Source organism: Carex rostrata, chromosome 8, assembly GCF_964058835.1.
Source record: "Carex rostrata chromosome 8, lpCarRost1.2, whole genome shotgun sequence".
NCBI classification, from domain to species: domain Eukaryota; kingdom Viridiplantae; phylum Streptophyta; class Magnoliopsida; order Poales; family Cyperaceae; genus Carex; species Carex rostrata.
The window spans coordinates 7,751,932-7,763,242 of NC_135925.1; the positions used below are offsets into that span (position 1 = coordinate 7,751,932).

Here is an 11,311-nt window from a genome sequence, read left to right on the forward strand (position 1 = left end):
GTGTGCTGGAGAGAGAGAGAAAGCGTGCTTATAAGACAGCTAGCGGACCGCCAGGGATACTGGCGGTCTGGTCCCTAGTGGACCGCCCAAGCTGTCAGAACTTGAAATTTTTTTAATAAATGCCAAGTCCTTAATTTTTTTACAAATACCCCAAATACCCTAAACAAAAAAAAACTAAAACTTCACAAATGAAAATATTAAGAAAAAATCAGATTTCTAAAAAAAAAAAAAAAAAAAAAAATAGCGGACCGCCAGCAACCCTGGCGGTCCGCTATAGAAGTGGACCGCCAGCAACCTTGGCGGTTTGGTTATATTTGAAAAAGCTCAGATTTTGAGGTTATTTTTGTAAAAAAAAAAAATTTTGGGTTATTAATAAAAATGGCCGAAAAGTTTCCCTCTGAGAAAAGAAAAATATTATCCGGAGGGTTTTTCACAAAATAACACATCTTTCATCACCGAGTGCTCAAACGTAACCCGGTCGCGCCTCCTCTCCCGCGTTATCGCCTCCATTCCCAAGTTACCCGCAAAGAACTCCCTCTGGCTTGCTCTTGGTCTCTCTAATGGCTCTGACAAGCCCTTCTATCCTCTCTTCTCGCTCCATCTATAGATTAAATCCCTTTATGTTCTCTCCTCAGTGCCATCGCTCCAGACTCATCCCTCCTCGCTGGAATCTGCGCCGCCACAGTAGGAAATTGTTCTCAGGTAGCTCGTGCTTGCTAATTTGTGTTAAAAGATACTATTACCCGTCTGAACAGTTATAGTCACTACATTCTTTTTTGTTCAGCTTTGGCTTCTGAAACGGAGGTGTTCACCTCTCCGGGGATAGCTAAGACGTTCGATTTTGCATCAGAAGAACGGATATATAACTGGTAATAATTTACCAAATGGAATTCACATTGAAACAAAGTAATGGGTTAGTTGACTTATTTCCTGTTGAATCCATTTTAAAGTACATTTCCATGCCATAGGACCAAATATTCAATTATGAAATGGAACAATGGCTAGACGTCAGTACATTATTTGTTCTAGTGTTTTTAGCAGAAAGTTACTTTCTGATATTTTGAGATTACCACTGTTTCCTTGCATTTTGTCATGGCCTCATATTCTTATGTACCAGTTCATTTGTTGTGTTAGATTTAGATTACTTGCATCCTGCTTTTTTTTTTTTTTTATTCTTCTGTTTTTTAGACTTCTGCGCTTTGCAACAACTCTAAGTGTACCAGCTATGCTTGTCAATTATTTTAACTAACTAAACCCAATGGGATTATTCCTCGCAATACTTGTCAGGTGGGAATCACAAGGGTATTTCAAACCAAGCTTTGATCGTGGTAAGGGTGATCCATTTGTGGTTTCTATGCCGCCTCCAAATGTTACTGGCTCACTGCATATGGGGCATGCAATGTTTGTCACACTTGAGGTAGGTTGATGCCATTTAAGGCCGGTTAGCTTATGGCTGGTGAGTATTACTCATTGTCTGTTAGGCATTCATCGATGCCAGTGTTTTAGCTGGTTAGTTAAACATAATGCAAACTTATGGTCCACCAAAATTTGGCATGCACGAAACAGATGATGAGCTGTACAGCAATAGGCATAAAGGAGAATTGAATCAAGTAAGCCCAACCAAACCTCCATTAATCACAGTGATGCAGCTAAACATCAATTAATTATGCTACCCATTTCATTTTATTGTTTCTGAGAACTCACATATTGAAAGTGTAAAATTTTGGCACACACTTCATTTTTTAACAGGATATTATGGTGAGGTACTTCCGCATGAAAGGAAGACCTGCTCTTTGGGTTCCAGGAACTGACCATGCTGGCATTGCAACTCAGGTTAGAATTGTTGAAGGACAAAGTTTATTTTACATTGTGCCATGAACAATGCGCATAGACACCTTTATATCTAGCACATGTTAACCTCTTCAAGGTTGGTAATTTAGAACATAGTGTAATTTAAGTTGCCAATAAAGTAGCACATTACTTAAAAGAAAAGAATATTAAAATGATATGGTGTCTTTACATTCCTACCTTATGTAAAGTAAACTCTGAAAAACATTACCTCTTTCCGTTATTTGTTGCTATCACTTTTCATGCATTAATGGGTGATTCTCTTTTTTCAAGTTGGTTGTTGAGAAAATGCTTGCAAAGGAAGGTGTTAAAAGGACTGATCTCAGTAGGGAAGAGTTCGCAAAGAGAGTCTGGGAGTGGAAAGAAAAGTGAATCCTTCCTTAAATTTCCAATATTTTATATTCCTTTATATCCACTATCTGTCATATTTCTTCATTTTCAAGTTAATTAATGGTTGGAACCATATGGATAACCATTAATGTGCTAAGAAGGATCGTGATGATTAAAATAATAAAACATCAACTAAAGAATGTTACATGTACTATGTTAGTCCCAGTTATCTAACATTTATATACTCATCGGTCATGTACTAGGTATGGGGGGACAATTACCAAGCAGATAAAGAGATTGGGTGCATCTTGTGACTGGAGCAGGGAGCATTTTACTCTTGATGAGCAGCTAAGTCGTAAGACAAGTCATTTGAATATCTATTTTTCTGTTATTTTAGCAGCTATAAATCTACAGCACTAGAAAACAATTACAACATATCCAGCAGTTAGAATTACTTTCCTCTAACCCATTTACTCGTTCTACTTAGGGGCGGTGGTTGAAGCATTTATAAGACTCCATGAGAAAGGCCTTATCTACCAAGGTATTAATTAAAAATATTAGATAATTCCTCCAGATGAATATAGTCCAGTTTATAAATATTTAAAGAAAATAAGTCCATGCACTTCTCTCCTTCTCTGCCTAGTGTATATTGCAAAAACAAAAAGAAACATGAAAATCTGACTCCATTTATTAACAGGATCTTACTTGGTGAACTGGTCACCTACCCTACAAACTGCAGTTTCCGACTTGGTACAATTCTGGTCTTAGCTTACTCTGATTGCTGAGTCACTTTCTGGATATTATTCTTACAGGAGCAGTGTTTATTAGACACTTTCATTTTCTTGTCTCTTATAGTACATGACACTGAAGTTCTTAGGTAGTAAATTGGGTACTTCAATTTTCAGGAAGTCGAGTATTCCGAAGAACCCGGTTACTTGTACCATATCAAATATCGTGTTGCTGGTGGTACAAGGTATTTTTTACCTCCCATCTTGTCCTTTTTATTATTCCTCTGTGATTATTGTTATGAGATGAAAATGGCATTGAAATGATTGAATTGATTGAGCCTAACTTCTATGAGTGTTATTTTTTTAAACATAGAAATGACTTTATGACAATAGCAACGACACGCCCAGAGACATTATTTGCTGACACAGCGATAGCTGTTCATCCTGAGGTATTATTTTTTTGTGGCTTACTTTACGGGAATTTGATATTTGACAGTAGCATAACCATGTTGTATCTTTATAATAGAAGAAGTCACCTATAATAATAAATATGAAAAATATTGAAATAATCACAGGAGATGATGCTAAATAAATAAGAAAAAGAAAAGAAAGATACAAAAGATACCAGTAATATGAAAAGTGTGATGATCTCTCAAGGGTAAAGTTTTTATTTTAATATATGAAAGTGTGAAAACTGGTCATTTACTTTGTATTATTCATGTAATTCTAACTAGAATTTGAGTTCACTGTACAAAGGAATAAAATGTAAGTACTTGCTAATATTCTCAATTCCGGTGATGATAGGCTGGATAAGCAAATTATTATTTTGCTTCTCCCGTTTTTACCTTGAGAAAAAAAATAAAAACCGAAAGCTGTACCTTCTGACAACAGAACAGGACCATTACTGCGTTCCTGTGTTTGGTATGTCTTGGTTTTGCTAATTTGCATCTCTGTTGCAGGATAAACGATATTCGAAGTACGTAGGGAGGCTAGCAATTGTACCAATGACGTTTGGCCGGCATATACCTATTATTGCTGACAAAGTACAACTCCTTCAGTGTCTTATTATTGGCCAAGATTCAAAGCAAAATGGACCTTTTCCACTTAAATTTTCTAATCTAATTACTGGTTATGTACAGCATGTGGATAGAGAATTTGGCACTGGTGTGTTGAAGATCAGCCCTGGACATGATCATAATGATTATCACATAGCTAGAAAGCTTGGTTTGCCTATACTGAACGTTATGAACAAAGATGGCACCTTAAATGATAACGCTGGAATTTACAGGCAAGTGATTTGGTTGTAACCGTTGCTACTGAATTATTTTCCAGACAAAGGTTTCAATCCCTGGTACCATGTTTTTATTGGTCACCAGATTCATCGGTTTCCTTTGTTTTGGTTCGTGGGGGAAGAGTCATTACTTTTGCTCTGCTCCAAAATTGTTTTAGATTCAAAGACTGTTCTTTATCCGAAGAGTTAGATTTTTTCTATGAATAAAGAGTTAAAGACAACATAGTTGTTTCAATGGAACAGGTAGATCCATCCAGTATTTTACAATAAAATAATAAAAATAAATAATAAATAATAATAAAAGACAGCACAAAACACCAAAAGAGGGTGTTTCATTCTAGACTTATTGCAGTAACAAAACTGATCTGATGCAGTGCTTATAGTGGTCATGGTCACAAGATTCACGAATAATTCATTTTTGATGATGGCGAACCAAAGGCCGAATTATTCGATTGACTGAACTTTGACCTAATTATTTGCGAATTTTATGAATTTTTCCCGATTTTTTTTTTGCTCCCTTGTGGGACTGAGATCTCCAGTTCGGATAATTCCGAATCATTACCGAATTATACCCGAATCACGAAATTTTGTCCCTGCCGAACCGAACCCGAATAATTCATTTGTCACTATGATAGCAGTTACTCTAACTGGTGATCTGTCTGTGTAGATCTGGGTTTTCTATTTCCGAGTTTTTTTTTGTCTTTATATTCTTAATATGTATATTCAGTGACATGGATCGGTTTGAGGCCCGGAAAAAACTTTGGGCAGATCTTGAGGAAACAGGCCTTGGAGTGAAAAAGGAGCCTCACACACTTCGAGTTCCCAGATCACAGCGTGGTGGTGAAGTGTGATGATTTTTTCTATTTTCTTTGGAACAAGATTTTTTTTCATGCCGTTTAGCCTTTTGGTGCTGATCGCTATTAATTTTTTAAATTTTCCTTCAGGTAATAGAACCACTTGTGAGTAAGCAATGGTTTGTTACAATGGAGCCATTGGCTGAGAAGGCTTTAAGTGTGGTTGAAAAAGGGCAACTTACCATACTTCCTGAGAGGTTTGAGAAGGTAAACATTGCATGTGAAATCGCATGAAATAAAGAAAGCATGTAAGAAGTTTGATTTGTGATTTTTTAGTTCATTCTGGTACTGGTATGCTATCAAACCCTTTAATTCACTACTAGGATTATATACTGGCATTACATGATTTATACTGAAATCCAACAACAACCAAGCCTCTAGTCCCAAACAAGTTGGGGTAGGCTAGAAATGAAACCCAATCGTAGTCACAAGGTGTTCGGATTTCCATAAAGAGGCTGTTTCTTAGTGCTGGCTCGCCACGCCTTATTGCAACCCTCCTCCTTTATCCTGGCTTGGGATAGGCTGTGCAAAACTACATGATTTTTTAGTTTAAAATTCCTATGTACTGGCATTACATGATTTTTTAGTTTAAAATTTCTCTTTGTTTGACTTTTTTTTTGTCTTTACCTGATTTTAATCCTCATTCTTTGCTGTAGATATACAATCACTGGTTGACAAATATCAAAGACTGGTGCATAAGCAGACAGTTATGGTGGGGACACAGGATACCAGTCTGGTATATTGAAGGGAAGGATTGTGAAGAGCACTACATAGTTGCTAGGGATGAACAGGAAGCCCTTGAGAAAGCTAAGGAAAAATACGGGAAATCAGTTGAAATATATCAAGATCCTGATGTGCTTGATACATGGTTTTCAAGGTACCAGTTTTCATTGTGGATTGCTCTCATGTTGATTGGCCACATATCTGATAGGAAAAGTATTCTGCAAGATTAGCTTCTTTTTTTTCCACCTTTTTCTGAGGTGTTCTCTCATGAGACACACCCAATGACATGAGGACAGAAAAGGCTATAGGCCTACCACTATAACACTCTAACAGTTATGATTACTGTTAGCATGTATCTTGTACTGGGATGCACATCTATTGTTTGATAAACAAGAACTTGGTTCTAACTTTTGGTTATATATAGCACTTACTTACAAGCTGCTGCATAACCTGGAGTGAGGTATGCTAAATGAAACGCAGGTTACTGTTGTACTGATCATAATTGATTTAATTTCAGTTCCTTATGGCCCTTTAGCACACTTGGTTGGCCAGATTTATCTAGTGAGGATCTCCAAAAATTTTACCCTACCACCATGCTTGAGACTGGGTATGTAAATTTAAATTCATTGTACTTATTATGTGAATTAACAGTTGATTAGAACTCTCTCCATCCTCGCTTGAATTTTTCCACTCATGCAATTTGCCACATGATATGTGAAGTCCTTTGTGTATAATTTCTACAGGCATGATATTTTGTTCTTCTGGGTGGCTCGAATGGTGATGATGGGTTTAGAGCTTACAGGAACTGTTCCTTTCTCTTATGTATATCTGCATGGTCTTATTCGTGATGCTCAAGTTAGTAATGTTATGTTCTGTTTCAGCATATTTGTCAGTAGATATGATTAGACATTCAGGAATACATTATCAAATCGTACAGACTTTAGAGTAATGTGTAAAAGGAATATAAGTCAATGTAGGAGGATATTATTTGTTACAAAAGCAGTGCTTACAAACCTTACATCTAGATAGATTTGACCAGAAAGAACAATAATTTGTACTCTTACAAGGTTAAATGCTGCATTTTCATATTTGATATTTTCCATTTCTTGTGCTAATTTGATTTCTTGGAATTGACCCAGGGAAGGAAAATGTCGAAGACACTAGGAAATGTGATAGATCCTCTGGACACAATAAAAGATTACGGGACAGATGCCCTGAGATTTACAATCTCTTTGGGAACAGCTGGCCAGGTCCGTAGTCCTTGTGTAATTTCTTCTTTTATTTATTTTGTGCGTGTGTGGTTTTCATCAATTTTTGTTTTCACTTTTTTTCACTTGTTATCCAACACTTTTCTTGACAGGATCTGAATCTTTCTATGGAGAGACTGTCAGCAAACAAGGCCTTCACCAACAAGTTATGGAATGCCGGCAAGTTCATCTTACAAAATGTGCCTGATAAAAGTGACGCATCTGCGTGGGAACTCTTATTGACAAATAAGGTGCCCCCTATCTGCAGCTCACACAACATTTCCAGTCTAAATAACAGATTTCCAAAAGAGCCTCTTAAAGTTGTTTGCTAAACATGCATCTGACGAGTCTTTACCTGACCTATGTAGTAGACTAAACACCTTTTAGATATTGAATAGCTTGGGTTGATGTAACTGGGGATGTAGATACAAAAATTTCCATGGATCACCTTACTTTTGCTTTCCCTGGTTAATTCGACACAGTTATTTCAGTTAACCAAAACATGTGTCAGGAGCTGTGTAAATAATTTTCTTAATTAATTGATGCTCCTTTTTATTCACTTGAAGCAAATATTACATTCAATTTTTAGTTTGGAAAATCGGCGATTTCATTCTTTTGTCCTATAATTGCAATATTTCTTGAAATGCTTTTCATTTATTTTATTGGAGTATTATTTATTGACAGTTTGACACAGAGGCATCTCTTGTCAACCTTCCATTGCCAGAATGCTGGGTGGTGAGTATTGTTATATACTTTTCCTTTTTTACTTTTGCATTGCTTTTTGATATCATTTGTTATTTGTTTACTAAGAAGGATTCTTATGTAGGTCTCAGAACTTCATCAGCTTATTGATTCTGTAACTGCTAACTATGATAAATTCTTCTTCAACGAGGCTGGTAGGGAGATCTATGATTTCTTTTGGGGAGAATTTGCTGATTGGTTAGTATGAAATAATCAAAGATTAGTTTGCTACTTATGGAATTTCTTGCTTTGCCAGGATTTTGAAACATTTTTTTGCATATTTATGTTACTTTGTGTTAGCTACAAAAATGCCTCCCCTGTTGATAATCCAATTAATCATATTATTTCTTTGGTTGTATGTTGCTGTTGCCCCTCTTAAACATGTTGATCATCTTGTTAAAATCTTGCTGTCAGGTACATTGAGGCTAGCAAAACCCGTTTATACCATTCAGAGGCTAATCCTATGACGCCCATAGCTCAAGCTGTTCTGCTTTATGTATTTGAAAATATATTGAAATTGCTGCATCCATTTATGCCTTTTGTCACCGAAGAGTTATGGCAGGTAAAAGAATTCACCTAGCCCCGTCTAAAGGAAGAAAAAAAAAATGAAATATGAGGTTTTGTAAGTCTTAAACTAAATGCAATTATTTCATTTGTTTTTCCAGGCATTACCATATCGGAATCAAGCTCTCATTGTATCAACTTGGCCCAGCACTTTGCTTCCAAGGGATATGATATCTGTCAAAAGATTTCAGAATTTGCAAGCATTGGTGAATACCATCACTTCATATGTTTCTACTGCTATAAGTTTTTTAAGCATTGATGATTTTCTGTCTCATAAATTTGATATTTTAAACAGATAAGAGCTATAAGGAATGCACGAGCAGAGCATTCTGTTGAGCCAGCTAAGCGCATATCGGCATCAATTGTTGCTGGTTCTGATGTCATTTGTTACATCTCTGTAAGTGCAAAATGAGATTGATCTATCTGTATTGAAGGCGATGCTAGTATTCTCATGCCTACTAAAACTTAATTTTGCCTTTTTGTCTATTAATTTATTACAGAGTGAAAAGGAGGTATTGGCTTCGCTTTCTCGGCTTGATGTAGAACATGTCCAATTCACAGAATCAGCACCAGGTACATTTAAATTGAAGAGTTTTGGCAATTGGTATGTAAATTTTTTGTCCTACCTGCAAGTAACACAAGTGTTGATGAGAAAGGTATACAGCATTATATAAAGACAAATGCCCCCCTTGAGGAGATCTTTTTAATGAGCAAGAGTTGGTAAAACCAAGCCAAGTGTATTTGGGTGTTTCGCTGCTAACTATGTGAGACGATTTACTTGGAACTGCAAATTAATATTACAAGTATAAGGGCAAAGTAGTCATATTTCTTGGTTTGCCCTTAACACTTGGTTTTATTTGCAATGAAACCCACTAAGTGTTGGCTTTTAGTTCCAAATAAATAAAAATTTGAGCATTATTTGCTGTTTCATGGGGTGTATCATGCAAAAGAAATAAAATTAAAATAATTATTTCACATATAATTTAAATTTCCTTTTATGCTGTACTAACATTCATGGCAAAAAATTATGGTGGCTATTGTCATATCAGGTGATATTAGTCAATCGGTTCACATTGTGGCTAGTGAGGGTTTGGAAGCTTATCTCCCTTTAGCTGACATGGTAGATGTGTCTTCTGAAATCCAACGGCTAACAAAGCGTCTCTCTAAGATGCAATCTGAGTATGATGCTCTTGTTGCTCGTCTGAATGCGCCTAGTGTATGCTGCCCCTTTTCTTTATTATTTAGAAAATATGTACTGGCTGTGCATACCATCAAGTATCTAATAAAGGAAAAAAAAAAAAGTTAGTTAAAATACATATACAGAAAGAGGATAGATTAGTTAACTTAATGGCATATATAGATCATGTCAGGATGCACTGTAGCATGGGATTTTATTGGTTTTATTAATCTGAGTTTGGAAGCCTGCTTTGTTTTTCTTGGCATTAATGTAGTTGGAGGATTGAGGGTATATATAGAGTGAACATTTTTTTTTTCTTTTTTAATTCACAATGTTTGGTAAAATGAAGAGAAATTGGACTAATCAATTGTAAACTGAGCATGTTGCGTAACTGAGAATTGATTGAGGTCCAGTTACTTGGGGCCTTAAACCTTTTGACTGTGTGATCGATCTGGTAATAGTGGTGCTTAATTTACTTTTTGGGGAAATCAGTACCTTGTACCGATGCTTAAACTGTAATTCAATTTTGGTAATTAATGAAGATTTATTTACTAATCACTATGTCAATCTATGTTCCGGGTGCATATAATCCAATATTTAAGTTATATTTTACTTCTGTCTTTTTCTTTTTTGTCTGATAAAAAAAATGCTTGGATTGTGCAGTTTATCGAGAAGGCACCAGCTGAGGTTGTCCGTGGAGTAAGGGAGAAAGCAAGTGAAGCAGAGGAGAAGATTTCTCTCACTAAAAACAGGCTTGAATTTCTTCAATCAACTGTCTCTGTTGCAAAATAGTGCTTAACTGAAAACTGAGGACTATTTGAACAGCACTAGGGATTTGTTGTATTCTTTGTATTTTTCTGTAGCAGGCAGAGAGTTTTTTTATACTTTATAATACAAAGAGTTTCTTTAGTGGTAGAAATTGTGCCAGCCCCTGTTTTTAATTTCCAGTGGTTGAGCTTGGTATCTTGGTTAATATTTCTTGTGTGTTATTTATGTTATTAAGTAAATAATGATTATTGCCTATATCTTCTCTTACTTCTCTAAGCAATATTCTAGCTATGTGGTTTGGTCATCAGTTCCTTCAATCTATTTAGATCTGGGGACTTGCCTATACTTAATCGGAGATTTCAGTTTGTCTAATGTTTATATTGACTATGTTTTCTCCATACTGAATGTATTATTGGGAACATCTGTTGGAGATGATACTACAGTAATTGTTGAAGGTAAAGATCAAGAACAGCAGTGGATGACTAATTGTGATGGCATCTGGATTTTGATGAATGCCACTATAAAATGATGTAATATTTTATGTGCTCTGTTAAACTGATTGTATTATGGGGTTGGTAGCTGACTGTGTGGGAGGGTTTTCATATTGTTTTTTTCACTTATTTTAATTTTCAAGTGAAGCTCTGTGTACTGGCTTGTACTCTGTTTGTCTGTTTTCTTAAAAGTAATGGAACTCGGTGCCCCTACTTGGAATAAGTTGTATTTTTTCCAAAAAAAAAATGCTGAATGGACCAGGTTTTACCAAGCATTTTGGTTGGTTTAATAACCTTTTTTCTATTAGTATAGGGCCAGGTTCAAAGGGACATTGGATATTGGCCCATTAGGTTAGCACTGATATTATTGAGTTTAGAAATCGGTGGCTTAAGCCACTTCTCTAGTAAAAACATTTATTCTTAAGAATTGCTTTGCGAATCATATAAATTATTAGAAAGTTTATATTTCGATAACCAAACCAAATTGAAAGATAATTTAGGATAAATATATCATTTGCATAGTTGTCTTTTACATGGGAGGTCTTATGC

The 11,311-nt window shown here is 35.8% G+C and overlaps 1 protein-coding gene across 1 annotated transcript; it reads left to right on the forward strand.

The window, feature by feature from the left end:
- The first annotated feature begins 454 nt into the window (after positions 1 to 454).
- On the forward strand, positions 455 to 10,526 carry EMB2247 (protein EMBRYO DEFECTIVE 2247). Its single transcript, XM_078307317.1, has 27 exons — positions 455 to 702; positions 785 to 869; positions 1,288 to 1,417; positions 1,750 to 1,833; positions 2,122 to 2,216; positions 2,442 to 2,533; positions 2,666 to 2,719; positions 2,876 to 2,928; positions 3,084 to 3,151; positions 3,280 to 3,355; positions 3,866 to 3,949; positions 4,046 to 4,194; positions 4,925 to 5,042; positions 5,142 to 5,258; positions 5,708 to 5,928; positions 6,292 to 6,381; positions 6,518 to 6,629; positions 6,914 to 7,024; positions 7,135 to 7,272; positions 7,706 to 7,756; positions 7,848 to 7,960; positions 8,177 to 8,324; positions 8,428 to 8,532; positions 8,622 to 8,723; positions 8,827 to 8,899; positions 9,376 to 9,542; positions 10,167 to 10,526. Exons 1-27 carry the CDS (start codon positions 561 to 563, stop codon positions 10,293 to 10,295), a joined length of 2,907 nt encoding a protein of 968 aa, XP_078163443.1. The 5' UTR covers positions 455 to 560; the 3' UTR covers positions 10,296 to 10,526.
- Positions 10,527 to 11,311: the final 785 nt, after the last annotated feature.

Bases quoted from the DNA above. Each gene is read 5' to 3' on its own strand.
- EMB2247 (XM_078307317.1), top strand. From the start codon at position 561: ATGGCTCTGACAAGCCCTTCTATCCTCTCTTCTCGCTCCATCTATAGA. The intron at 3,356-3,865 runs GTATTATTTTTT...TCTCTGTTGCAG, and splicing joins CGATAGCTGTTCATCCTGAG to GATAAACGATATTCGAAGTA. The intron at 7,757-7,847 runs GTGAGTATTGTT...ATTCTTATGTAG, and splicing joins CATTGCCAGAATGCTGGGTG to GTCTCAGAACTTCATCAGCT.